The sequence below is a fragment of the Budorcas taxicolor genome, chromosome 5 (assembly GCF_023091745.1).
Source record: "Budorcas taxicolor isolate Tak-1 chromosome 5, Takin1.1, whole genome shotgun sequence".
Classification (NCBI taxonomy): domain Eukaryota; kingdom Metazoa; phylum Chordata; class Mammalia; order Artiodactyla; family Bovidae; genus Budorcas; species Budorcas taxicolor.
In genome coordinates this window covers 71,946,091-71,973,697 of record NC_068914.1, presented here as the reverse complement: position 1 = coordinate 71,973,697, position 27,607 = coordinate 71,946,091, and the positions used below count along the sequence as shown (strand labels likewise).

Here is a 27,607-nt window from a genome sequence, read left to right as displayed (position 1 = left end):
TCAGCCTGGAAACCCCTGTGTCTGGGCCATTCCCAGATTCACACAAGTGTTTCTAAGTAACATAACAATTTGTCCTTAGTGGCTCTTCCTGGCCCTGTAGTATAATCTTTGAGTTTTGTTATATGATGAAACTGTTTCTATTTCTTAAGTCCTAAAGATAATTTCATATCTTTTTGCCTTTTCATATTGTTCATGGGGTTCTCAAGGCAAGAATACTGAAGTGGTTTGCCATTCTCTTCTCCAGTGGACCATGTTTTCTCAGAAGTCTCCACCATGACCCTCCCGGGCCTACATGGCATGGCTCCTAGTTTTATTGAGTTAGACAAGGCTGTGGTCCATGTGATCAGTTTGATTAGTTTCCTGTGATTGTGGTTTTCACTCTGTCTGCCCTCTGATGGATAAGGTTAAGAGGCTTATTATGGAAGCTTCCTGATGGCAGAGGCTGTCAATCCTAAAGAAAATCAGTCCTAAATATTCACTGGAAGGACTGATGCTGAAGCTGAAACTCCAGTACTTTGGTCACCTGATGCAAAGAACTGACTCATTGGAAAAGACCCTGATGGGAAACATTGAAGGCAGGAGGAGAAGGGGACAACAGAGAGTAAGATGGCTTGATGGCATCACCGACTCGATGGACATGAGTTTGAGCAAGCTCTGAGAGTTGGTGATGGACAAGGAAGCCTGGGATACTGCAGTCCACGGGGTTACAAAGAGTCAGACACAACTGAGCAACTGAACTGAACTGAAGTGAAATATAATTTCAATAAAATTGTTTCTCTGTTAGGATATATACATAAAGTGAAGTCGCTCAGTCATGTCCAACCCTTTGCGACCCCATGAACTGTAGCCTATCAGGCTCCTCTGTCCATGGGATTTTCCAGGCAAGAGTGCTAGAGTGGATTGCCATTTCCTTCTCCAGGGGATCTTTCCAACCCAGGGATCGAACCTGGGTCTCCCACATTGCAGACAGACGCTTTACCGTCTGAGCCACCAGGGAAGCTTAGGTTATATACATATGTGTGTGTATAACTGAATCACTTTGCTTTACACTTGAAACTACACAGCACTGTAAATTAACTATGTTTCCTTTTTTTTTTTTTTTAATTATCTGATTACCACTTCCAGGTGGCTGAATTGAAACTGTGAGAGTGAGCACCCTTGCCTTGTTCCTGATTTTGGAGGAAAAGCTCGTGACCTTTTACCTTGAGTGTGATGTTAGCTGTGGGCTTGTGATAAATGTTGAGGTATGTTCCTTCTATACCTAGTTTGTTGATAATTCTTATCATGAGTGGGTGTTGAATTTCTTCAGATGCTTTTTCTGCATGTATTCAGATGACGCAGATCCCTGGGTCAGAAAGATTCCCTGGAGGAGGGCATGGCAGCACACTCCAGTATTCTTGCCTGGAGAATCCCATGGACAAAGGAGCCTGGCGGGCTACAGTCCACAGGGTTGCAAAGAGTCAGGCATGACTGAAGAGACTTAGCACGAAGCATGCACATTGAGATAATCATATGATTTTTTTTATTTTTTATTCTGTTAATGTATCACACATTGATTTGTGTATGTTGAGCCAACCTTGCACCCCAGGGATGAATCCCACCTGATCATGGTGTGTAATCCTTTTAATGTGCTGTGGAATTCCATTTTCTAGTATTTTGTTGGGAATTTTTTTGTATCTATAGTCATCAGAGATATTGGTCTGTAGTTTTCTTTCCTTGTAGTGTGCTTATCTGGCTTTGATGCTAATCCCATGAAATGAGTTCAGGAGTTTTCCATTCTCTTTGGGGTTTGGAGAAGTTTGAGAAAGGTTGACATGAATTCTTCTTTAATATTTGGTAAAGAAAAATTTACCAATGAAGCCATCTGGTCCTGGAATTTTCCTTGTTGGGAGACTTTTAATTACTGACTCAATATCCTTACTGGTAATTGATGGATTCAGATTTCCAGTCTGTTCCTGATTCAGTCTTGGTAAGTGATATATATCCAAGAATTTATCCCTTTCTTCTAGGTTGTCTAGTTTATTGGCATATAGTTGTTCATAACAACCTCTTATGATCCCATGTATTTTTTTATAATTTTATTTATTTATCTGTGGCTGAGCTGGGTCTCCGCTGCTTTGCCCGGGATTCCTCGAGTTGTGACAAGCTGGGGCTGCTCTCATTGCGCTGAGCTTCGCATTGCAATGGCTTCTCCTGTTGTGGCGCACAGGCTCTAGATGCATGGGCCTCAGAAGTTGCAGCACGTGGGCGCAGGAGTTGTGGCACACAGGCTCAGTTGCTCTGCAGCATGTGGAACCGACCCAGACCAGGGATCGAACCCATGTCCCCTGCATTGGCAGGCAGATTCTTACACACTGTTCCACCAGGAAGTCTGATCCTATGTGTTTTTGTGGTATCAGTTGCACTGTCTCCTCTTTCTTGAATAATTTCATTGATTCGGGCCGTCTCTTTCTCCCTTGGTTAGTCTAGCCAAAGGTTGTCAATTCTGTTTACCTTTTCAAAATCCAACTCTTAGGGGGTTTTGTCTTTTCCACTATTTTCCTGTTTCCTATTTAATTTACTTCTGCTCTAATCTTTATTATTTCCTCCCTTCTTCTAAATTTGAACTCACTCTGTTCTTTTCCTAGTTCCCTGAGGTGTAAAGTTGAGATGTTTATTTGGGTTCTTTCTATTTTCTCAATACCTGTGTTTATAGCTATCAACTTCCCTCTTAGAACTGCTCTTGCTGCATCTCATAAGTTTTGGTATGTTGTGTTTCCATTTTCATTTGTCTCCAGATACCTTTTTATTTCCATTTTTAAATTTCTTCTTTGATCTGTTGGTTATTGGAGTTGTTTGGAGTGCACTGTTTAATTGCCATGTATTCATGAATTTTCCACTTTTCCTTCTGTTATTGGTTTCAAGTTTCATAGTATTGTGGTCAGCAAAGACGCTCTATATTATTTAAGACTTTTAAATTTGCCAAGACTTGTTTTGTGTGCAGCATCAGTGATATAGTGGTGAGCATAGCTGCCTTCCAAGATTTATTTTGTGGCCTAACACAGGATTTATCCCAGAAAGTGCTCCATGTGCACTTGAGAAGAATATATATTCTCTTATTGGCAGGAAAATGCGGAGTTTTATGGATGACTGGATGTGAGGGCTGAAAGAGAAATCATCTCACTCCAAGATGATGAGCTGGGAACCAGAAGCCAGAGGTAAGGGAAGTAGTTCCTGCCAAGGCTCTTCTAAGCCAGATGCTTTACACATGTTTCCATCACGCCCGTTTTAACAAAAGAGGAAGTTCAGTCGCTCAGTCATGTCCGACTCTAAAACCCCATGGACTGCAACACACCAGGCTTCCCTGTCCATCACCAACTCCCAGAGCTTGCTCAAACTCATGTCCATCGAGTCGGTGATGCCCTCCAACCATCCTCTGTCTCACCCTCTGTTGTCCCCTTACAAAGGAGGAAAGTGAGGCCCAAAGAGGCTAAGTAATTTGCCCAAGATCAGCTAGTAAGTGGTAGAGTCGGAACTTAAACCTATTGTGAAGCCCAAGACCTCTCCACTGAACACATGCTGCCTGCCCCGCAGAGTTGGCAGGGGGCACAGTAGCATTAGGGGAGGGGCTGGGCAATAGACAGCTGCTGGGAGCTGGGTCCTGCTGGGAGCTACTTACATAGTCCCTCCAACTTTCTCCAGGAGGAGAGTAAGAGCCAAAGCCTACAGTGGTGATGGTACTGAACTAATGTGCTCTTAGTAAGATTGAGATATTGTGAGCATGTGGTTGTTGCTGCCTAACCATCGCTGAGTTAATCAGTTGACAGTTTCTGTTTTCTGGGCAGGACAGACAAGCCCCAGACAGCTAGCTGCAATTGCCATTTATTGAGATACATCACAGCACAGACAGGGGAGGGGAATGTAGGTAGATTCAGGGAGGGGGTGGCCTGGTGGGAGACGGGAGACCACTTCTGACTTAATCTTCCCTCAGCCTGACCTGAGCCCAGAGCAGACGAGCAGAAGAGGTGAGAGAAGCTGAAATGGCCTGGGGAAATCCAACCTCCTCTCCGTGGTCAAAATATCATCCCCAAATCACCTAAACACATCCGCAAACTGGTGGCCTTAACCACCTCTCCCATCCTGTTACAGAACCAAGGAGGAAACCTGGGTAGATTTGAGCCCTTCCCAAAATGCAGATCCCATGCGCAGTCTGGCATGCCTGTACCCTGGGTCAGTGGTCCTGAGGCTATTCCTGCTCCTGAGGATGGGGAGCGGGGAGAGAGGTGCAGGGGCCCCAGCTTGCAAGACAGCAGCTAATACCTCTGGCTGGATGTCTTGACCGTGGTGGTCTTCCGCAGGATGGAGGTGCCCCCAGAGACAGGCCCTCCCTTGACAGTGCTGTAGCCTGCATTGGTGCTGAATCTGCCCTTGCTGGCCCCCCCAACCCCACCCAGGGAGATGCCACCCCCGAAGCCAGCCACACCGCCTCCGCATACAGTGGTAGAGTTGCCCGTCACCGCTGCAAGAGAAAGAGTCTGGGTGAGGCGGGGCAGCCGTGTCAGGAGAGGATCTAGGGTTTCCTGACATCAGTGAGTGACCGGAATGAACTCAGACAGTGGTGCCCTGGGAAACCGGGGGCAGGGGTCTCATTCTCTGGGACCCCCCGAACCTGTCTCCAGGGCTCAAGGACAGATTGAATGGACTGAGCAGAGGACTGGGGCCGGGGCCGGGGCGGCAAAATACTCACAAATGCTGACAGCACTGGGACATTCTCCAGACATCCTGGGGGAAACAGACAGGCCAGGTGAAGGATCAGTGGTCCCAGGAGCCCAAGTAAAAACCCTGTCTCTCCCTCTGATTGTCTTTACAATAAATCAACTCAGTGGGCCTTGAGACTCTCAGGAGCCGGGGCCACATGACAAAACCAGGGCACCAAAGTTTGGCCCAGGGCTGCCCTGGCACCCTTCCTCCAGGTCCTAAAGCCAGTGTAGCAGAGAAAGCAGAGATTCAGTAGGCCAGGCAGCTCCATCCTTCTTCTGCCCTCTCCTCCCTCCACACTTGGACCATAAGCAGCAGCCCCTGCTCCAATGGGATGGGAAACAAAACCCACTCCACAACAGAGCTGCCCGTTTCCTGGCTAAGGTGACTTTCTCTGCATCTCATGCCCTCCACAAGAACAGAGATGATGAATTTGTTTTCAAAGCTTCTGCCAGGGTCAGAATCTGGTGTTGGAAAAGAAAACCCTGTCCCCTGTTGGCCTGCCAGACACCATGAGGATTACTGATGGTAGTGCCAGCCGGGGAGACACACAGCGAGGCCCTGAACACAAGCAGGAGAGTCTCAGGTGACGAGCTACGAGCCCAGCTCCACAGTTGCTCCCTTACCCTCCTCCTCTGACACAAGAACCAACTACATGGGATCTCCCACAGGGCAGGGCCGGGAGCCCTCAGAATCAGGACAGAGAACGGGGTAGGGGGGCACCCACCTGCTCTCCTCACTCTCCAGCAGCTTGCGGTAGGTAGCGATTTCCACATCCAGGGCCAGCTTGACGTTCATGAGCGCCTGGTAGTCACGCAGCAGCCGGGCCAGGTCCTCCTTGGCCTGATACAGGGCAGCATCCAGGTCCCCAAGTTTCTTCTGAGCATCTTTTAATGCCAGCTCCCCGTGCTGTTCCGCATCTGCGATGGCAGTCTGCAGCTGCTGGCACTGCCCAGGGCATGAGAGGTATTGGGCGCACCCTCCAGGGTCATTGCATCCATCTCTCTGCCCTTAAACTAGACGTCACCATCCCCAGCTCCCCTGACTCCCACCCCAACCAACTGAAAATGAAGGAAAAGAGAAACATTCCTCTGAGAGAGGAATACTATACAAACAAGGTCATGTAGCCCCACTAGGAAAGTTCTTACTGAAGTCTAATCTTAAGGCCCTCCTGAGGGCTTTCCTGGTGGTTCAGTGGTTAAGAGTCTGCCTTGCAATGCAGAGGACATGGGTTTGATCCCCGGTCTGGGAAAATCGCACATGCTGAGGAACAGCTAAGCCCATGTGCCACAGTTACCTAGTCCGAGCACTCTAGAACCCATGTTTCACAACAAGAGAAGCCACCGCAATGAGAAGCCCGTGCACCGCAATGAAGAGTAGTCCCTACTCACTGCAACTAGAGAAAGCCCGAAAGCAGCAACAAAGACCCACCACAGTCAAACAACAAAAGAATGAAAGAAATCTTAAAAAAAAAAAAAAAAAAAAAAAAAACCTTCCTGCTGCAACGCACCCCAGTGCCACAAAAGAGATAAAACAAATCATACAAGCTCACCATTAACCAAATGCTTCACTCTGCTCTTTGGAGGAGCCCATGCCTTAGATGGAGTTAGCAACTGTGACCTTGACTCTTGAATGCTCAGAGTCCTGCTCTGACCTTTTGGAGATGGGATCAATCTTCTTGGAGGGGGCTACTCTACCACCAATATGCTGTGTGATCTTGGGCAAGTCCCTGTCCCACTCTGAGCCTCAGTTTCCTCTCCTGTAAGAGGAGCTTCTTGATCTTATTGGTCCAGCATTTGAGCGTATCCCATCCATGGGGAGAAGAACAGGCCTTACCCTTGAGCACACCTCTGCCAACACCCAGGCCTGACCCTCAGGCCCCCCACCAGAGGCTCACCTGCTTCTTGACTGCATCTGCCTCCCCCTGCAGCCTCTGCACAGTGCGGGTGAGCTCAGCGATCTCATTCTTGGTGTCCCTCAGGTTGTCCCCATGCTTCCCAGCGGTCACCTGCAGTTCCTCATACTAGAGACCAAAGAAATGGCAGTGAGCTGTCAAATCATTCCAGGCCCACCTGGGTAACTGGCCCCTGGACCCACCCTCACAGCTGGATGAGTAGGCTGGATGTGTCTGGCCCCAACCTCCGAGGAGTCCAGGGGCCCAGGCACCTCACCAAGGGGGAAGGTCCGGGTGCAGGCCCAACCCACACCCCTGAGCCAGCCATTCTCTCACCTTGGTCTGGTACCAGGACTCAGCCTCAGCCCTGCTCCTCTGGGCAATCTGCTCATATTGGGCCTTCACCTCAGCGATGATGCTGTCCAGGTCGAGGTTGCGGTTATTGTCCATGGAGAGGATGACACTAGTGTCAGACACGTGAGTCTGCACTTGGCTCAGCTCCTGCAGAAACGGATGTAGCTGTCTCCAGCACCCCTGTCCCAGGCCAGGGGAGCAGGGGGTAGGGGAGTGATTTTGGCATCAGGAGGACGTGCTCCCGCCCCTCCAGGATCCACCCTAAAAGGAATCTATGGTTGCCAGCAGAGTTTCAGTCTTTTCAGCTGGAAACAGGGCTCCCAGTTGAATAAACCCCTTTCTTGGTATGGATTTGCAGGCTTCCAAGAGCCTAAAGAAGGAAGGAGTGCATTCTAGCTGTTACCAGGCCCTGAGCCAGCAGGCTCACCTTTAATCCTCAGAACCCCTGGGAGGCAGGCAGGGCCACAGCTGGCCCACAGGAGGTTGTGCTGTGCTGGGCTGTCTCTTCAGTCGTGTCCAACTCTTTGCGACCCCATGGACTATAGCCCACCATGCCTCTCTGTCCATGGGATTCTCCAGGCAAGAATACTGGAGTGGGTTTCCATTTCCTCCTCCAGGGGATCTTCCCGACCCAGGGACCAAACCCACATCACCTGCGTGTCCTGCATTAGCGGTGGGTTCTTTACCACTGGCGTCACCTGGAAGCCCATATATGTACATACATATGTGTGTATAATCAAATCGCCTCACCGTATAACTGAAACTAACACAATATTGTAAATCAACTAGATTTCAATTTAAAAAATAAGAAAGAAAGGACTACCAAAGCCAAAACTGATATCTGTGTAGAAATAGATTTAAATGGTCAGATTAGACTGGCTTTTAAAAGGTGGAATGGGTTGGAGGTGGGGGCCAGGCAGAAAGACACAAGCTTTGAAGACAGACAAAGCTAAGTTCGAATGCCTGTCTGACATTCACCAGCTGTGGTACTGAGGTCCTCATTAAGCTTTACAAGACCTCAGTCTCTTTTTCTGTAAAATGGTCATGATAATACCTTCATAATGTAGTTGATCTGAGGATTCAGATTCATACATGATCCATGGTGGGTGCTTAGTAAAATGCATTATTTGCCCAGCCTTCTCCAAAGGTCAGTCAATTTGCCCACGAACCATGTGCCACAGATGAAATCATTGTCACAGTTGTACGTTGCCAGCATTATCTTGCAGCATCACTCATCACCCTCCCTGGCTCAGGGTCCCTCCACAGCCCCATGCGAGAGTGTGGTCCTGAGGAAAATTAACTTGGAATTTTTCAGACAAGAGGCAAACACTATGTACCAAACACCACCAAGAGTGGATAAGGATGTTCTTGCTAGGACTAGAGGATAAAAAGGGCAGGCTTTCCAAAGAAAGAGCTAATGCAAGTGGAGAGAGAAGAACTCTGTGGCATTAAGGTGTGAGCTTTTTATCTATGCATGGGGAAAGGAGCCAGAGAGATGAGGTGATGGCACCGGAGCAAGGGCTGGATCCCACAGGGACGCCCCCAGGCCAGAGGGAAGCCACAAGTAACTTTCCTGCCCTGTATGACATGCCAGGGATTGGTGGTTGGCCTTCTGAATTTCCTTAAGATCTGGCTTGACCAAAACCAGGCCTTAAAATCGATTACTGAGTGCTGTGTTAGCCATCACAGCTGGTATGCAAGCAAGGGAACAACTGCTCTGGTCTTCACTCTTACCTTCCCAGGAGGCACCGGAAGTGGCCCTGGCTTGGTCACTTGGTCAGCTCGCCTTCCTTGCTCACCTCCTCGCCTCGTTCTCCCACACACTTGATGCCTGGTTCACCGGCTGCTCCCCAAACACACTGCTCTTTGGCACCTCAGTATCATGGTGCAGGCTGGGGCCCCAAGTTGGCAGATTCTACTTGCCCCTTCTTTACAAATCCTGTCCTTCCTTCAAAATCCAAACTGCTGTCTCCTCTGAAACTCTCCCAGCCCTCCCAGGAAGAGCCAGCCACAGCCTGTCCCATGCAGCTCACCTGTCCCAACATGGCTCCCAGCATATCATATGGAAGCCTGCAGAGGCAGACTGTCCTGCCAGAGCTGTGCAGAAGGCACTCAGCAATATGCAGCAAATGGACAGGGAACCGCAAAGGAAAGGAAAGCTTTTAAGACACTAGGAAAGCCAATTCCTTCCCATTGAGAGAAAAGGGCCTGGGCACCCTTGACCTGTCCTAAAAGAGAGACCATCCTAAGAGAAGAGAATGAGGAAATCCCAGATGGTGAATGACCATCAATGATCCCAGTAAAGAAAAAGCTAGGGAGACACCTAAGAAATCAGCAGTATGACACAGAACACTCCCCAACAAGCTCATCCTGAAGGACACACAGAGATGTTTGAAGGAGAGCAGCACAGCCAAGGATGAACATGGGGAGTTCATCCTCAAGGAAATGCAAAGGGCAATGGATAGCGGCCTTTAGATAAGCTCTAGGCAAGAAGAACAAGAAGGCAGCATTGGGCTAACCCTACAGACAACCAGGCAAAGCCGACAACTCAACTCCTACATCGTTTGCTCTTTCCTATCAAGGGAAACAGTCAGTACACTGCAAAGGGCAGGATGCTTGGGAAGGAATGGAAGCCAAGACAGATACCGAGAGTAGGAAAGGCCTTGGCCTTGCTGACAACATCAGTGGTCCAGGCCAGGGGAACAAATACTAGGACCTCATGGCCATGGCTAGGGAAACAAGTACCCCTGGAGATCCGTGAGAAATACGGTAGAAGAGATTCCAGGACCTGAGACATGGAAATATCCTCATTTTCAAAGGGGAGACATTTAGACTTCTCCAAGTTAAACTTGACATAAATCTTCCATGAGCCTCTAGAATGAACTCTAAACTGTGTGTGAAAGGCATGGAGCCAAGAAGACACCCCTAAGGAAAAGTCAAGCCAAATAGGTTTTCTTTTATGCCTGTATTACCAAACCACTGAAAGATCTCATGGATGTGTTTGACCAGGACTCTTTTTTTTTTTTTTTTTGGAAGACTTTGTCTTTCCTTCTCTCCAAAGCCTCAGTCTTCAAAGCCCCTCTGTTTCCTGGAATCCCTCCTAAATGCTGCAGTTTACCTGCTACCCACTCCTCACCTCCTGCTCTAACTTGGAATTTCAACCCCCACTCTCTACCCATCTGAAATCCTCCATCCTTTGCTCTGTTATAAACTGGGCAATAAGGAAAACAGTAGAACAAACAGTCCAAGGACGAAGTTTTAACTCCACAGCTGCCTCTAGCTAGCTATGAGAGCATGGACAACTTACTCAGAGCCTCAGAGTCCAAGACTATAAAATGGAGACAATAACAGTACCTATATTACAGAGTTGTTGAGAGGATTATATAAAAAACTTAGCCCAGTTCCTGGCCCATCATAAGCACATAAGACATGGATGCTAGTATTGATTAAGGGTCCAGATGCTATATTCTATCAATGAAGTTGCACTACTGAATTCGGATCAGACTTCCAGGAGGAATCCCCAAAACTGTATCGGAATGTAAGTATCCCTGTCCATTGGCTATCTCACCTCTTCATAGAGATGCCTCAGGAAGTCCATCTCCTCCACCAGGCGATCCACCGTGCCATGCAGATCCATTCGGCCCATGTATGCGGCATCTACGTCCTGGGGAAAGAGAGAGAGGGCAGTGGGCTCAGCCGCCAGGACTCTTGCCCCTCTCCAAGTCAGCCCAGCACCCTGGCAGATAAAGACCACCTGCCCCCACTCCCTGCCACCCTGCTCACCTTCTTGAGGACCACAAACTCATTCTCTGCCGCAGTGCGCTTGTTGATTTCATCCTCATACCTGTTACACAAGGGAGACTCAGCCCAGTTCACCTTTTAAGACACTGAACCTAGTTGGCTTTAAGGAGTCCCTAATGGGTCCCACAATGGCCAAAAACACCTGTGGGGAGCAGTTCTGTAATGCAGCCAACCAATGGAGAAACTGGGATACAGTCTGTAAATAATCCACCCACCCTTTTTGAGAAACTGAACACAGTATTTGTGCAATAATATGGCAACTGAGAGCGGCCATCTCTTTGAATCAGAGCTCTTGGGAGGCTTTATGGGAACAGGTAAAGACGTGTCAACAGTGGCTAACCTTTGCATTCACTTTCTACAACTGGATGTCATTGAAAACGCCAACTTCTGTCCAATTGCTTTCACTGAGACTTTCAAGATTTTAAAATTGCCAGTGTCAAGCAGTGGGGAAAGTTGTGAAAGTTTATACCTTAAACTCATAAATATACAGCTCAACCAATCATAATATGTGAGGTTGCATAGTACATTATTTGCATCTTGATTCAAATAAACTGTATTTTTAAAATTTATGACACTAATGGAACAAGGGCAAATTCAATCATTGATTAGATGGTTGATGATACTGAGGATTACTGTTTTAAAAGATTTAGGTGTTCTTATGGCATTGTGTTTGTATATTATTAAGTCAACTTACACAGATGAACCTGTGAATACATCCAGTAAAAATGCTTGTGAGTGAAATGACTTGGATGAATGAGATTTGCTTCAAGACAATAAGGGAAGAGGGAAAGGGAGTGAGTAGGGGTATAGACAAAACAAGATTGGCTGCGGGTTATAATTATAAAAGCTGGGTAATGAGACCACAAAGGTTCATTACACTTTTCTCCCTATCTTATAATAGTTTTTAAAATTACGACACACTGTGACAATCCTCCAGGAGGCCATGGGTCCAGAGCCTGAGCCCCCATGGGAAACAGCTCTGTCTGAGCACCCACCCAGCTGGGTCCTAGGACCCAGGAACGGGGTGGCCCTCTCCTGGGAGATTCCCCATGCTGCCCCTCCCCGTCCACACATGGCCACTGTCGGTCCAGCCCTCCTCACTTGGCCTTGAAGTCCTCAGCAAGATCTTGCACATTCCTCAACTCTGAGTCCAGCCTCCCCCGCTCGCTCTGGAGGTTGTCCAGCTTCCCCCGCAGGTTGTTGATGAAGCTCTCAAAGAGGGGCTCCAGATTGTTCCTGGTGACGCCCGATTTCTGACCCTGCTCTTGCAGCAGCGCCCACTTGGTCTCCAGCACCTTGTTCTGCTGCTCCAGGAACCGCACCTGAGCCAGAACAAGAAGGGTGGGCTGCGGCCTCCCCCAGCCCCAGAAGGGACCAAGACCAGGCTCATTGTCACCATCCATCCTGACCAGGACACACCATGGGGCAGTGCAGGGTCTATGCCTTGCTTTGGGGAGGAGTTCCTGAGGGAACCATCTTTGCTGAAAAAGACAGTTCGATCCAATGACAAGGACTCTAAAGGGTTAATGAACATAAAAGGTCCAGTTCGGCCATTTACTGGTTGGTGACAGTCAAGTCACTTCTCCCTGGGTCTCCTCTTCTCATTTATCCTGGGTAAATCACACTAAATCAATGTTTCTGAACCCTAATTCTGCATTAAGATCAAAAATTTTAAATGCAGATACATCTATAGTATATGTGTGGATATATATGTACATATGGATATATACAAATATACCTACAAAGAGAGAAAAAGAAAGCAAAAGTGACAAAATGCTAAAAACTGGTAAATCTGGGTGAAAAGAAATATAGGAATATATTGCACTATTACTGAATCTTTTCTGAAAACTTGACATTTTTTAAGTTTTTAAAATACGAATGTCCAGCCCTATCTCTATAGACTTAGAAGCATGCTCATGGTGAGAGCCCCCAGGGGAATTCTCTGCCCAACCAGGCTTCTAAGACACCAGACACGGACAAACTGTCAGGCCCCCAGGTCCTAGGCCGTGGTTCTGAGAGCCTGAGAGGGTTTGCTTCTTTGACCTCTGGAACAGTCCCACAGAAGAACCAAAAGTCACTCGGGGAGACGGTGAGGGGTTGGGCGAAACAGCTTGCCTCATCCTTTGCCATCTGGCCTCTCTGGATCCCACCTCCACAGCACCCCAGGCCCATGGGTCCGTGGCCCCAGGGCACCATGCAGCAGGTGTAACCTGCCAGGAGCAGTGACCTCTTAAAGCCATGAACTTGAGTCCCGGGCCCACCACTGCCTCCAGGTGATCCTGGGCAAATCACTTCGTCTCTCCAGACCTCAGATTTCTCTTTTTAAACATAGACACACTGTCAGCCAGACTGACTTCTCATGAAACACTGTGGGTATCATATGGGAAAGGGGGCATCAGGGTCCTTTGGAAACCCACAGATCACTGAACCAAGGTATGGTCATCCACCAGGATTCTCCTCATCATGGGCCCACCGCCTGGGGGCCTTGGGGGAATGGTAGACTATGCGGCCAAGTGGGCCTGGAAATGCCAGACATTAGTACAAGAGCTTGCCTCGTTGGCCTGGGGGCCAGAGAAGGGGTCAGGATACCCCTGGTCTGAGGCAGGTCAAACTGCATATTCCTGAGTCATGGCGGCCTGTGACCAGTGAACTCATGTCCACCCCACCCTGAGCTTCTTGGGTGGAACAGAAAGGAAGAATTGGAGAAGCCAAAAGGAGACTTCCTCTGGAACTCCCCACCGCTGCACTGTGTCCTGATAACGTTTTCATCCTTAGGACTCCTCCAAAACTAACAGAACAGGCAACATATGGGGTTCTTGGGGACTTGACACTCAGGCCAGTTTTCCCAGTTAAAAAATGACAGGAAGCAGGAAGGGCCACCCCACCAAGAGGAATAATGAGGACAATCCACTATTGAATTGTACAATAAGGCTGCTGTGTAGCCCCACTAATGATGACTGCAACACCATCAAGCTGGGCTGGGCCAAAAGGCCTCGTGAGTGCAACTCGAGAGTCATCATTACTTGCAAATAAAAACCATCCAGCCACTCGGGTCCAGGCATCCCAGAAGGGCTTCAAAAGTCACTCCATCCATCCCCGCCCCAGTGCACATGGGTTGCAAAAGCCTCCGCCCTGCCCACTCTCTCTCAGGGGCCCAGCTTGCACTCCTCAGCCCCTTCCTGCCTCCTTCCACCTGGGCCCACCTTGTCGATGAACGAGGCGAACTTGTCATTGAGGGTCTTGATCTGCTCCCGCTCCTCCGTGCGTACCCGCTGGATCTCCGGGTCGATCTCCACGTGGAGGGGGGTCAACAGGCTTTGGTTGATGGTGACCTGCTGGATGCCACCAGGAGGACAGACGGGCCCCAGCATCGGCCTGCCAGCCCCCAGGCCCATGTAGGCCCCACCGCCAAGGCCAAAGCCTCCGAGCACCCGCCCTGCCGAGGCCCCTCCAGCCACGCTGACCGAGATGCTCTTGCTGCCCCCCAAGTTATAGAGGCTCCGGCTCCCAAAGCCACCCATGCTGGGGCCACAGCGGGGCCCCCCGCCGCTGCCACTGTTCCGGGACACAGTCACCGAGCTGAAGCTGGTGCGGGCCCGGGAACCACCCCCACCACTGACTGAGCTGGAGCTGAAGGCCCCTTTGGTGGAGTATGTCTGCCGAGACACGGAGGATCTCATCGCTGCAGCGGGGCCAGATCAGACAGGAGAGCTGGGAGGGGGCACAGTGAGCTGCTGGGCCACTGGTGGGCTTTTTATCTTTTCCCAGCTGGGCTGGCTCCTGGGCTTCACAGACACTCCTGCCCCATCACCCCAGGAAGAGAGGGAGGGGCCTGAGGGCCGGGGGTGTTCCTCTCCCACTGCGGGAGGGAGGGGCTGCTCCCAGTCATCACCTGAGCTCCAGAGCTGGGGCTGAGCCAACTGTCTGGGGCCACATGCCACCTCCTTCTCCCCCACTGGGGTGCTCCTGACTTGGAACAGGATGATACGGGCTCCCAGGGCCACCCCCACCACCCAGTGGCTGACTGGTCTCCTCCCACCCAGCCCTGGTGTCCGCTCTGAGTCTGTGGGGCTCTGTCTGGGGTTGGTCCCAGCCCCTGTGGTAGGCCAAGGCCCCAGGGCCCGGGCTGTGCGGGTGGTGGGGGCGGAAGCATTGGGCAATGGGCTGTGGAGAGGGTGCCCGGGCCTGCTCCAGTCCTGCCGTCCCGGCCCACAGCCTCGGCGCCTTCTGGCAGGTCCAGGCTGGGGCCACAGGTTCCAATCTGGGTTGGGGATAGCCAGTTCTTTTGTTGTACACTGGCAGACTGTCTGCCCGGTAGAGAGCCTATGCTAGGCAGAGGGGACACAGGACAGAGAGGGTCCCTGCCTGACTCAGAGGCCTGGGCAGTTGATAATAAGGAGGTAGAAGGGCCGAAGCCAGGAGATGAGGGAGGCAAAGACCGGGGGTTTCAACAGCCACCTGAGTCCCCTTGGCAGCATTCCCTCAGAAAGGCCCAGCCATTTTGGGAGGAGTTGGAAGTGGGTGGAGGACACACCCCACCCTGGCTGGACATAGTACAGATTAAAAAAGCGTCAGAACTTCCCTGGTTGCCCATTAGTTAAGACTCCGTGCTTCTACTACAGGGGACACAGATTCAATCCCTGGTCGGGGAACTAAAATCCTACATGCTGCAAGGTACAGCTGAAAAAAATAAGATGTCTCCAACAAAAGCCCCATGAAGTCTATAGATACCCCCAACATCCCATCTTCCCAGCCACAGAGCCCAGGGTCTCAATCCAGAAGAGGCCGGAGGGCTCCTCAAATCACTTCACAGGGTCTCGTAGGTACCTACCACCTTGGGCGGCTGGGACCAAACACATCCCTTAGGAAGGACATGGAGATGTAATGTTAGCCAGGTGTTAGGACAAAGAAGTGGTGAGGATGTGCCATTGATTACCCACCTCAACTCTCGGCAAGGAAGTGATCCCAGAAGGAGAGAGACTTGCCCAAAGAAAGGAGCAGGGACAGCTCTTGCTGGGGTCCCCACACAGCTGCCAGGGCCGGGATTGGGGTTCCAAAGGAGAGGACAATGGACCACCCCTACTGCCCCAGGAAACAGGCAGAGAGCAGGTGCTCTGGGCCCAGAGGAGGCTGTGGGATGGTTTCTAGGCAGCTGGGAGGCTCCCAGTTCCCTGAAGGAGTTGAATTCAGCCTCCCAGGGCTTCTCTGCTGGCTCAGATGGTAAAGAATCTGCCTGCGATGCAGAAGACCTGTGTTCAACACTGGGTCAGGAAGATCCCTTGGAGAAGGGAATGGCTACCCACTCCAGTATTCTTGTCTGGTGAATTCCATGGACAGAGGAGCCTGGCAGTTTCCATGGGGTTGCAAAGAGTCAGACACAGTAGGGCAACTCACACTTTCACTTTCCCACACCGGATGGGGGTGAAGATGCTCCCGGAACTAGTCCTTCAGTGGCCAGGAAAGGGTTTTTCCCTCCCTGCTTAGAGTCAGGACACCAGGCATTTGGGGGAGCTGAGCTGGGAGGTGAACCCCCACTGAGCTGTGTGTCCTTGGGCAACATTCAACTTCTCTGGGCCCCCCGGCCTCTGCTTATGACCAGGGCCTGCCAGGGAACTCCTTTCAAAAGCGCTGGCCCTCCATCCCAAGACTGAACCATCACTTCCTGCTGAGCTCTGTGTCCTGTCCCTGAGGCTGTAACCCCTTCTTCAGCTCCCTTATCTCTTCCCCAGGGAGCATGGGAGGGGAGATAGTGGCAAGTGGGGAAAGGAGTGACGTCAGCCATCTGAGTAGGCACAGCAGGGTGGTGGGAGCAGACTTGGCTGCAAACACACCCTCCAGCCCTCCCCAGGGACTGACACCCTCCTGTGTTTACCTGGCACTCAGTGCCAAGGTGTGTGCCGGGGGCTGGTGACAGCCACGGAGGAAGCCCACAGTTACTATCGGCGACAGTCTCACCAGCCCCAGCCCAGAGGGCATGGGAGCCACTCCGCCTTCTCCAGTCTGGCTCTCCACTCATCCTTATACAGGACACCCCAATTCAGACCTTTCTTCCGTAGCTGAGGAGGCATGGCTCCCTCCCCACCTCTGCTGCTTGAACCAAGCGCCTCCATCTTTAGAGACCCTCTCCGGTCCAGGGCCCCTCCCTGCACAGGACACAGGAGCAGAGGGGACAGAATGCTGCTGCTGATATAAAAGGGATGAGGTGAGACAACCGATGGCATCAACCTGGCACCCAACATGGGCTGAACGATAGGAAAGATGCAGCGGTGAAGAAAACAGTCACTGCCCTTGAGGAGCCCCATCCAGGGCAGCGTTTTCTCATCTAATAGGAACAATTATTATAGTCAGCATTTATTGAGCACTCACTACAGGGCAGATACCTTTGATACAAAAACACCTTCGAAACAAAAACATCCAGTCCCCGCACTGGAGGTTCTCCATAAGCATCCTTTCTGCTCCAGTTGATTCCCTGACCTCCCTGATCCCTGCAGGCCACTCCCTGGCTCTCTGGCTTCCAGAGGTGGGTGGGTTGGCCAAGGAGGGGGGACATTAGCATGAGATCTGGGAGACATGGGAGGTACTTCCTCCTAGCCCCCTCCCTGCTCTAGGGGTGGCTGCCTTCCTCCATGCTTACAGCTTCTACCTATTCCTACATCTCTACCACCCAATCAGTCATCCACTCTTTTTCTCATCTCTTCAGCTCTACACAGAGTCACCATCCCCTCCTGATTTTCCTGGGACTATCCCACTTTAGCCCCTTTCCTGGTGGCTCAGATGGTAAGGAATCTGCCTGCAATGCAGGAGACTGCAGTTCAATCCCTGGGTTGAGGAGTTTCCCTGAAGAACGGAATGGCAACCCACTCCAGTATTCTTGCCTGGAGAATCTCCATGGACAGAGGAGACTGGAGGGCTATAGCCCATGATGTCGCAAAGAACCAGACATGACTGAGCAATTAACATGCTTGAACATCCTCCTTTAGCACTGAAAATCCCACACCCCAGAAAACCTCTGTGCCCTGGACAAATCAGAGTTTGGCCACCCTTGCCAGAGGGGGATGAGGGGGGTGATGGGAGTGGCAATCTTGGGAAGAAGGAAAAACAGGGATGAATGGAGCTGTCCTTGGTTGGGAATAGAGCCTACTGTAGGCAATTAACTAGGGAGCAAGCTATGAGAGCTACCTAAACATCAGTGGGGATGGAGGAGATGGAGGGCATACCAGGGAGCATAGTGGAGGGTTGGAAGGAATCCCTGAATGATCTGATTGATGTGAGGTGTGAGATGCCCACAGGACCCACTCAAACAATGTAGATACTCCATAAATTGCCTTCTGAGGAGAGTGAGCTGGGTACCTGCGTAGCTTTTGTTTTGTGGGGTGGGGGTGGGGGGGTGAGCTGTGCAGGCCTGGGGCAGAGCAGAATTGCTGAGAATTGCTGGAAGGAGTGGCAGAGAAGCTGCACATTGCCAAAAGGAACTTTTGTCTCTGCCTTGCAGCCTGTCCTCTAAATGCCCTTGGAACACGTGTATAAGGCTATGGCTTAGCTTCGGTGCTGAATTAACCTGCCCAGGAGAAGTGGCAGGTTAAAGTTCTGAGGTGAGAGATGGAAGTGAGATAACAAGACCCAAGCTTACCACCCTGGGTGGAGCTAGAACCAGCACATCACTGGGAGGAGACTGGAAGAAGCAAGAGGACGCAAAAGGACCTCAGCACAAATCCTGATCTCCCAACCCAGGTATGTGAATTAGCTATAAAAGGCCAGTTACCAGGAAATGGCAACCCACTCCAGTATTCTTGCCTGGAAAATCCCATGGACAGAGGAGCCTGGTAGGCTACATACAGTCCATGGGGTTGCAAGAGTCAAACATGATTAAGCGACTAAACCACACTCTGTCCCTGGAAATCAAGGGCTCCAAGAAGGAAGGTCTGGCTCTCATGAATGAGAGGGTTATACTGGAGACGGAAGGGGTAAGAGAGACACATTAGGAGAGCACGGCAGGGCTGATCTTACTACCAGAGTAACCCTAGTCCTGACACTCAAAAAAACTTATGGAGGAGGGAGTTCCGGTTCCACCATCGGGCGTTCTTGTTGCTGGTGGTCAGTTGTCGCGGTTAGTGGGCAGTACCTGAGCCAAGATGCTGCGGAATCTTCTGGCTCTCCATCAGATTGCTCAGAGGACCACAAGTACTGCTTCACGCAGGCAGTTTGAAAATAGGGTTCCAGAGAAACAAAAGCTGTTTCAGGAGGATAATGGAGTTCCAGTGCATCCGAAGGGTGGGATAGCTGATGCCGTCCTGTATAGAACCACCATGATTCTTACAGTTGGTGGAACGGCATACGCCATGTATGAACTGGCTCTGGCTTCATTTCCCAAGGAGCAGGATTGACTTCAGCTTATCCTCCCGGCCATCAGTTGGTTCAATTCCATTCAGCTCTCTGTGCACCAGTAATCTGATACATAACTGAGTTCTTTGGGGATCATTACTTATTGACTTGTATTAGCTGCCACCAATAAAGCAGTCTTTACCATGAAAAAAAAATTTATGGGAAGGAAGGAGTGGGGAAGCAGGAGGAAGAAAGAAAGGAAGACCCACTGCAGGGATAACTGGGTGCTGCTTTATTTCACAGAAAATAAATGGACAGAAATACAGAAATGGTGGCCCAGAGGCAGGTGAAGAGGGCAAAGGTGTGGCCCTTAGTTCCAGCCCTCAGGTTCTGGTCAGTGGGCCTCGAGCCTCTCCCTTGGGATGGAGATGCAATCTGGCCAAGCCCAACCAGGAGTTTTCCCATCTTGGTCGAAGACTGCAGAGAGAGGGGAGGACGAGGCTGGCTGGTGGGCTGAGGCTGGGCACTGTGCTCCTTGGTTGGGGCTGGCAGCAGACAAGTAAGATGCAAATTAGTATGCAGAGCAAGGCTAGACTGGACGAGCATTCAGAACAGCAAGCAGGCAGGACCCGCTGATTTCTGCAGAGTTCTCTGTGGCCGGCTCAGGCTGTGGGCAGTGGACGCAGAGTTGGCAGCACAGGGATGGGAATGATGAGGATGAGAGAAGACCTAAGAGGGCTCAGGAAAGCAGAGGTGAGTAGGTGGCCTCTGGGTCACTCAGTATGTGACAGACTTTTTCAGACTTGACTCAACTGTCTTCTTTAGGATAGTGTGGCTGGTGGAGCTGGAGGAAGAGCCGGACACAGAGCTAGAGCCCACAACGGGGCCCTGCCCAGAGCCCAGGATGATGCTGGAGCCTCCCTTCACGATGCTGGAGCCTCCCTTCACGACGCTGGAGCCTCCCTTCACGACGCTGGAGCCTCCCTTCACGACGCTGGAGCAGCTAGACCCAAAGCTGCCTTTCACGCCTCCAAGTCCACAAGAGCCCGCCAAGCCACCATCTGCTCCTCCAGACACAACGGTGCCGCCTCCTCCAACAGCTGCCAAGAAAGGGGCCAGGGTCACAGCAGAGTCCTCGATTCTCCGTGGCAACCCCTCTCCCAAAGTCCCCTGATACTCACAGATAGTGACCTGGCTGGCGCATTCCCCAGACATCCTGGGGGAGAAAAGACAAGAGGAAGAAACACTAAGAAAGGCTGCAGAGAATGTGTCCCAGGATGCTTTCAGCCTCTTGGAGCAGCACCCTCTGAGCAGATAAAATCCCCCAATTTTAAATCCCTCCCAGCAGAGCGGGTGGCCCTCAGCAGTTCAGAGTATGGAGAAATCTCTCAGCATCCTGTGTTGGCCTGGCATCCCCCACCCCCACCTCTCTCACACATCTCCAGGACCCTGACCAGCCCCTCACCTGCACTCTTCGCCCTCCAGCAGCCGGCGGTAGGTGGCAATCTCCACATCCAGGGACAGCTTTACACTCATCAGCTCCTGGTAGTCACGCAGCAGCCGCGCGATGTCCTGCTTGGCGGTTCTCAGGGCGGCCTCCAGCTCGGCCAGCTTGGTCTGAGCATCCTTGAGGGTCAGTTCCCCACGCTGCTCAGCATCAGCAATGGCGACCTGCAGGCTGGCATTCTAGCAAAGCGTGGAGATAAGGGAGAAAGTGACTATCAGCATGGCACAGGCCCCCAAAGTACCAACTATAACTTAAAAGCTGAGATGGACCATAATTTCATGAGCCCTAAATTATTCTTGGCCATGCCCAGCTCTTCTCGTTCTAAAAGGAAGGGTTCCCTCTTCTGCTTCTTTAAGTCCTAGAGCGGGTTAAATAGTGTCCTCAAAAATGTCATGTCCACCAAGAACTTCAGAGCATGACCTTATTTGGAAAGATACGGTCTTTGCAGATGTAATGAGTTAAGGATCTCAAGATGCTATCATACTGTATTTAGGGTGAGCCCTAAATCCAGTGACCGATGTCCAAGAAAAAGATGAGGGGATACAGACACTGAAATAGATGGCGGCAGAGATGAGAGTGAGGCAGCCACCAGGCAAGGAATTCCTGGAGCCACCAGCCACCAAGAAGGATTCCCCCAGCTCCTTCAGAGGGCACAGCTGCTGACACCTGAGTTCAGACTTCCAGCCTCTGGACCAGACAGAACAGTTTTCTGTTCTTTCAAACCATCAAGTTTGTGATACTTTGTCACAGCGGCCACAGGAAATGAATCCATCTCCTTTGCCACTTTCCCCAGTGATTTTCCGTATTTTTTCCCCTAGCCCTAACCCTCACCACCATCCCTCAAATAGCTTCTCTCTCCCAGGGTACTTACAGCTCCTCCTGTCCTGGATGGGTTCATTATCCATGTGTTTTTTAGAACAGCCCCATTTCAAATACTTTGTCCCGATGCTGTCAGAGTCTATCAAACCATGGGCCTCAATTTGAAAAACACTTTCTGTGTTCACCTTTCCAATCCGATAGAAAACTCCTAGAGGAAAGACTGCATCCCTGTCTAATCAGCCATCTAGCTGATTTACCCTCACATCCCGGTCAGGAAGGAAGGCATTCCCTAAAGGCTCTCATTATTCATTTTCCACAAAGCACCCCGTGGATAGGGACACTGTCTCCATTCTCCTGATGAAGAAACTGAGCCCTGGAAAGGAGGTGAGAGGTGGAGCTGGGACCCCAGCCCAGGACATCTGAGGTCCGGTCCACTGCTCTAACTGCAGTCCCTGTTCATCAGGCTTGTGCATGCAAAGGAGGAGTAAAAGGCGGTGGGTCCCCAAGAGGGAGTCTCCCAGGAAAGACACCTCGCTGTACGGGAGGACTGTGGTTCCCAGACGTGAGCACAGAGTGACTCTCCTAGGCGCTCGCCACTGGACTCAGACTCCACGCCCTTCGTCGTTACCTGGGTGAGCTTTGTTGAGAAAGCAGGTTTCTGGGCTCCACGCTTAGAGACTCTGATTCCCTGTTGCCAGTGGGAAGCCCAGGAATCTGTATCTTATCAGACACCCCAGAGAATCCCCAAGCTTCCAAAGCAAAAAGTCCAAAACGACGGGCAAAACAAAGTGTCAGCAAACTGAGTGATAGGACCTGGTCACCTTCACCTCAGGTCCTGCCTTGCACTTCAGAAGAGAGCAGGTCAGGACGTCTGGAGACTGAGGATGGCCTCTGAATGATCTGTACTCCAAGAACTTTCTCCAGGATCTGTGCCCTGCTCACACGTGCACGGGCCACACGTGACTTGGGAATCAGGCTGAAGTGCTTGAGGAAACCCTCTGACTCTGTGGTCTCAGCTCTCAACCCTCTGTTGATCCCAAAAGAGTGATTCTTCGGGCTTGGGGAAAGTGAGAGCAAAGACACTTGCAAACTTAAGAATCTGTAATCCTCACATCTGAAAGTGAGGTCTCCAAGAGGAGCAGGAAACCACCTCCCTGCCCTTGCCATCCTTCCATCTTCCTCTCCCTGCTCCTCCCATCCACAGCATCACCTGACCCTAAGGGGGCCTCGGCACCCCACCATCCTGCCGGAGTCCCCCGCTCCCTGAGATCCTGGTTCTCTCCCTCCCCAGCAGGGGACCAGGAAATTCAGTGCACGGTCTCAGAGTCCTTGCTGACTTGAGGAGTAAGTGCCAAAAGAAGAGATTAGAAAAGAGATGAATTAACCCTCTCCCCTAGGAGCCGAAAGCACCAAGCGCATGTGGGCATGGAATGCAGTGAGAAGGCTGGGCCAGGGTTAGCAGTGCGAAGCCCGTGCAGCTAGAGTCCCCTGGAGGACAGCCGAACCCCTCTGACGTGGGGCTCAAAGTGCTCTCAACCCCAAATTATATGAAGTTCCAACAAGTTATCAAAGTTTCACACCAACCCCGCAGTGACCCCTGCACAAAGGTGGTAAGACGGAGGGCTTGGGGGCTCGGGACCCTTACCTGATTCTTGACGGTCTCAATCTGACTCTGCAGCTTCTTAATTGTCTGCTGCAGCTGAGTGATCTGGACTTTGGTCTCCTTCATGCTGTTCCCATGAAGCTGGGCACATGCCTGAAGCTCCCGGTACTGGGGGTGGGGAACAGAGGTGACACCATGAGTGGACAGCACCCCACCTTTGATCTTTGACCCTCACCTTTGATCATGGCCCCGGCTCTCTGCCTCCTCACATCCTCATCCAGAATGCAGGTAAAACGCTGAGACCAGGACGTGGTGGGATGAGGTTGTGGAATTCCAGGCTCATCTCTCATGGTTCCCCTGCATTGCCTCCCTCCCGGAGAGGGGAAACATGGTACCCACCCAGCCCTGGTGCTCCAGACAGGTCATCAGAACTGTCCCAGCCAGACTGAGGTGGACGACTGCCCCAGGGGGGCAGGCAGGGAGACCCAGTCTTTTCCAGCTCAGTGCTAGCCCCCCAGCCCCGGCACCTTGGTCTGGTACAGCAGCTCAGCTTCGGCTTTGCTGGTCCGGGTGATCTCCTCGTACCGGGCTCGGACCTCGGCGATGAGGTCCCTGAAGTCCAGGCAGCGGTTGTTGTCCATGGACAACACCACGGACATGTCACTGGCCTGGGTCTGCAGCTGGCCCAGCTCCTGCGGGCAGGACTGACTCAGTGTCCCATGTCTTCCTGGTTCCCCTTCCCCTTGGAGCCCCGGGGAAAGTGGGCAGAGTGCCTGACTTCCTGTCTCCTTCAGAGGCAGCCCTCATTCATGCCGGCTGCCACTGAGCATGCCCTGTCCTCTTATCTGGAAGTAAGGGCAGCCCGAGGACTCCTGGACGTCAAAGCAACACGTCCTCGCGGCCCCACATCACCTGGCCCACATCACTCCCTGACCTCCTCTCACAGCCCCTCCCTCTTCCTCCTTGCATTTCCTCAAAGCCCAGTAGGCTCCTGGCTCCCTCTGCCTGGAATCCCTTGCACCACCCCCTACCATGTGGCTAACTTCCTCACCTCTGTCAGATCTTTGCTCCAATTTCATCTTCTAAATAAGGCCATCTGACCACTGTATTTGAAACTGCCACCTGCCCTACCCCTCCACGTTCCCAATCCTCCTCTCCCTGTTCTGGTTTTCCTTTTTGCATAGCATTTATCACTTTCTAACATGCTATGTAATTTACTTATTTACCAGGTCTGCTGCTTATTGTGTTTATTATCTCCCAGCCTTGTGATTTTTGTCTGGTCATTCACGGGTGTATTCTCAATGCCTAGCAATTCACCTGGTACATTCTCAGTAATTGTTTGTCAAAGGACTGAATGGCCAGTGTCTAAGGCACCCTAACCAGGCTTCACCTCCTGGCCATTCTCACTATGCTGTGGCCACAGGGAGCCTGCCTGTGCTGTCCCCCTCCCTCATCCCGCCTGCCCTAGGCAAACCATCACTTCTGCCCATGGAGAATCCTCACTTCTTCATAGAGATGCTTCAGGAAGCAGATGTACTCTTTCAGATCCTTCACCTTGCTTTCCATCTCCATCTTGCTCAGGAGAACCCCGTCTGCATCCTAGGGACAGAAAGACAAAAACAATGTGCCCCCACTCCCTCTTTGGGGGTCCCACTCTGACCCAGGAGTTCTGTTCACACACTGCCCAGCACACACACCCCCATGGCCCTCTCCGGCTCCCATTCCTTCCTCTTTCAGCCCCACCTTGCCCTGCTCTCTTTTGTCTGGCATTGACCCACACCGCCTCCAGGAAGCCTTCCCTCATTCATCCCAACCAGTTGGGTTTCTTCCACTCCCTCCCCACCCTCTCCCACAGTGACTCCCAGACCTCATCCCATAGTCCCTCAATCAGATCCTGTCCAAGGGTCCCTGTGTCTGTGTGTGTTCCATTTCCCCACAGGGTCCCAGTAGACATTTGACAGCATGTTGTGAGTGAGAATCCCCCCGATACACTCACACACACACACACACACACACACACACACACACGGCTCTCGCAGCCCAGATTCTGTGCACAATGAATGGCTCAGGATTCAGGTAGAGGGACTTCCCTGGTGGTCCAGTGGCTAAGACTCCGTGCTCCCAAAGCCGGGGGCTGGGGTTCAATCCCTGATGAGGGAACTAGATTCCACATGCCGCAACTAAGAGTTCACCTGCCACAACTAAATATCCCACATTCCACAATTAAGATCCAGTGAAGCTTAATAAATGAATTTTTTAAAAAAAAAAGAATTCAGGTAGAGCAGTTGAACCCACTCACCTTTTTGAGGACCACAAAGTCGTTCTCCAGAGTGGCACGCCTGTAGGCCTCGCACTCATACCTGCCAAGTAAGCACAGAAAGACGCTGCCTAGAGTGCTGGCATCAGAGCCCAGGACTATCTCCAAGCACAGTCCCCAAGAGAAGGTCACCCTGTTTAGATGCTCCAAAGCAGGACCCACCAGCAGCCTGCACCTCTGTTCTTCCGTCAGGAAGTTTTGTCATGTCCTATATCCCTCTTCACTCTCGGCCCAGGTCCACTATGACATCGGGTCACTTACCTCCATGTCTGGAAGGCGCTTTCAAACACTTCTCACTTACCACTCACAATCATCACCTGAAGCAGGCATTTTGGATTTTATCAGAGAGATTATGCCCAGGTTACAGATAATTAGGTGGCCCATGCAGATCTAAAATCCAGGTCTCCTGTCCCCAGTCTTTCTAGGACCCTCCACCTGGGCCCTGGAGCCAACCTCCCAATGGCTCTGGAACGCGAGAAAGGCATTATCTCAGTCTACAGATATGGAGACTGAAGCTGGGAAAGGTGAGATTCTTTGTTCAAGGCCACACAGCTATTCCTTGCTCACAGTCACCAAACGTGAGCCTTCTGTGGCTTCAGGGGTCTCCCCGTTACCACCAGGTGACCTTGTGCGGAACCCAGAACTGCAGCCAGCCGTGAATCATGCCACAGGACCAGGGATGGTCCCACTAAGTGAATTCCCTTCTACGTCTGAGACCAGAGAATATCTGAGTCACTTCAGCCCACAGCCTGCTCAACAGGAATTTCTCAAGAAAAAAAACCCGCAGGAACGTTCTTTAAACAAGCCCCTCCCCACCTTGACCAGAAACGTGGCCCTCATAGTCAGGGCCTGCTAGAATCGAGGCTCTCCAGTCCTGGGTATCAGGGGCTGGGGGGCCTCTTACCTGCAGCAGATGGGGCCCCCTGAGAATCAGAGAGAGTGGGGGTGCAGAGGGGCCAGAGGGGAGGGCCGTCCTGTGGCTCCAGGAGCTCAGAGGAGGGACAACTTCCCGCAGACAGCCTGATCCAAGCCCTCCCAGCTGCCCCCAGGCCCCATGGGGATGCTGTGGTTCACATACTTAGCTTTGTACTCCTCCTCCTGGCCCTGGCAGGACTTCAGCTCAGCGTCCAGAGACCCTCGTTCCCTCTGCAGCTGCTCCAGCTGTGTCCTGAGCCGGACCAGATAGGCCTCGAAGAAAGACTCCAGGCCCTGGGGCCCGTCACTCAACCCCTGCTGCTGCAGCAAGCACCACTTGGTCTCCAGGACCTTGTTCTGCTGCTCCAGGAACCGCACCTGCCGCACAAGCAGAGATCCTGAGGCTCCTGCCAGAATCCCTGCCTGGGCACAGCCTCCGAGACAACTCTCTAGCCTGAGCAACCCTCTGGCCGGCCTGGAGCCTTTGAGGCCTTTGATAAATATTTGCCCACACACTCAATGAATTATAATGACATTTCTATAAAGGGAATTTCAAAACACCGATTAAACATAGCCTCAGCATAACCAGAGAGACTCCAGTTAGACCACAAGAGGGACTTCCTTGCTGTAGAAGTGATTAGAAAAGGAGTAGGAGGCTTGACTGCCCCATTCCCAAGTCCATCGAAAACAGTTCCTCGGAGGCAGGCACAGAGACAGGGGCTTAGCTGAGTGGACCCTCACCTTGTCAATGAAAGAAGCAAACTGGTTGTTGAGGACTCTGATCTGTTGGGTCTCCAGAGTCCGAACCGCCTGGAACTGGGGGTCGATCTCAATCTTCGGTGGGGTCAGAAGACTCTGGTTGATGGTCACTTGCTGGATGCCTCCCGGAGGGCACAGGGAAAGCCCAAGCCCACCACTCCCCTCCCCAAGCCGCACCCCTAGCCTTCCCCACGAACCCCAGGTCCTTCCACGAGAGCTTCCTCGGCAACCCCCAGAGGAACTGAGGCTCCTGCTGCTGAAGCCAGCCCTGCCTCGGCCCACCGATTGGGCAGAACAGGCTGAGCGAGCGCTGAAGCCCCTCCGGGCCCGGCAGGGAGAGAGAGACATGGCAGTGACTGAAGGTCTCAGGGCTGCAAAGGATCGTCAAGAGCAAGTTCCTGCCCTGAGGCCCGGCACGAGACTTTTATCCCCTCCCGTACCTGGGCTGGGCCTTGGAGAGCAAGATGCTCTTGGCCTGACTGTGTCTGTCACTGGCTCCAGCTGACCTCTTCTGACACGCCTGGGAATAGATGCCCGGCACGTGCAGAGCCCAAGGAAGAGACCCAGAGCCTGCCCCCT

General features: G+C 51.7%; 2 protein-coding genes across 2 annotated transcripts; both read right to left on the bottom strand.

The window, feature by feature from the left end:
• Nucleotides 1-4,292: 4,292 nt before the first annotated feature.
• On the bottom strand, nucleotides 4,293-14,466 carry KRT79 (keratin 79). The gene is made up of 9 exons (XM_052641470.1): nucleotides 13,990-14,466; nucleotides 11,888-12,108; nucleotides 10,769-10,829; nucleotides 10,554-10,649; nucleotides 6,968-7,132; nucleotides 6,635-6,760; nucleotides 5,465-5,685; nucleotides 4,727-4,761; nucleotides 4,293-4,498 (listed from the first exon to the last, which is right to left on the bottom strand). Exons 1-9 carry the CDS (start codon nucleotides 14,464-14,466, stop codon nucleotides 4,293-4,295), a joined length of 1,608 nt encoding a protein of 535 aa, XP_052497430.1.
• Nucleotides 14,467-19,885: 5,419 nt separating this feature from the next.
• KRT78 (keratin 78) lies at nucleotides 19,886-27,376 on the bottom strand. Its single transcript, XM_052640766.1, has 9 exons — nucleotides 27,011-27,376; nucleotides 26,433-26,647; nucleotides 25,337-25,397; nucleotides 24,541-24,636; nucleotides 23,565-23,729; nucleotides 23,080-23,205; nucleotides 20,574-20,794; nucleotides 20,290-20,324; nucleotides 19,886-20,208 (listed from the first exon to the last, which is right to left on the bottom strand). The coding sequence occupies exons 1-9, from the start codon at nucleotides 27,374-27,376 to the stop codon at nucleotides 19,886-19,888; spliced, it is 1,608 nt and encodes a 535-aa protein (XP_052496726.1).
• Between the last annotated feature and the right edge of the window lie 231 nt (nucleotides 27,377-27,607).

Coding starts and splice junctions, on each gene's coding strand:
- KRT78 (XM_052640766.1), bottom strand. CDS start 27,376: ATGTCTCTCTCTCCCTGCCGGGCCCGGAGGGGCTTCAGCGCTCGCTCA. Junction 24,637..25,336: donor ACTTTGTGGTCCTCAAAAAG/GTGAGTGGGTTC, acceptor TTCTGTCCCTAG/GATGCAGACGGGGTTCTCCT. Junction 20,209..20,289: donor CGCCAGCCAGGTCACTATCT/GTGAGTATCAGG, acceptor CTTTCTTGGCAG/CTGTTGGAGGAGGCGGCACC.
- KRT79 (XM_052641470.1), bottom strand. CDS start 14,466: ATGAGATCCTCCGTGTCTCGGCAGACATACTCCACCAAAGGGGCCTTC. Junction 12,109..13,989: donor TCGCCTCGTTCATCGACAAG/GTGGGCCCAGGT, acceptor GTTCTGGCTCAG/GTGCGGTTCCTGGAGCAGCA. Junction 10,830..11,887: donor GCTGAGGACTTCAAGGCCAA/GTGAGGAGGGCT, acceptor CTTGTGTAACAG/GTATGAGGATGAAATCAACA.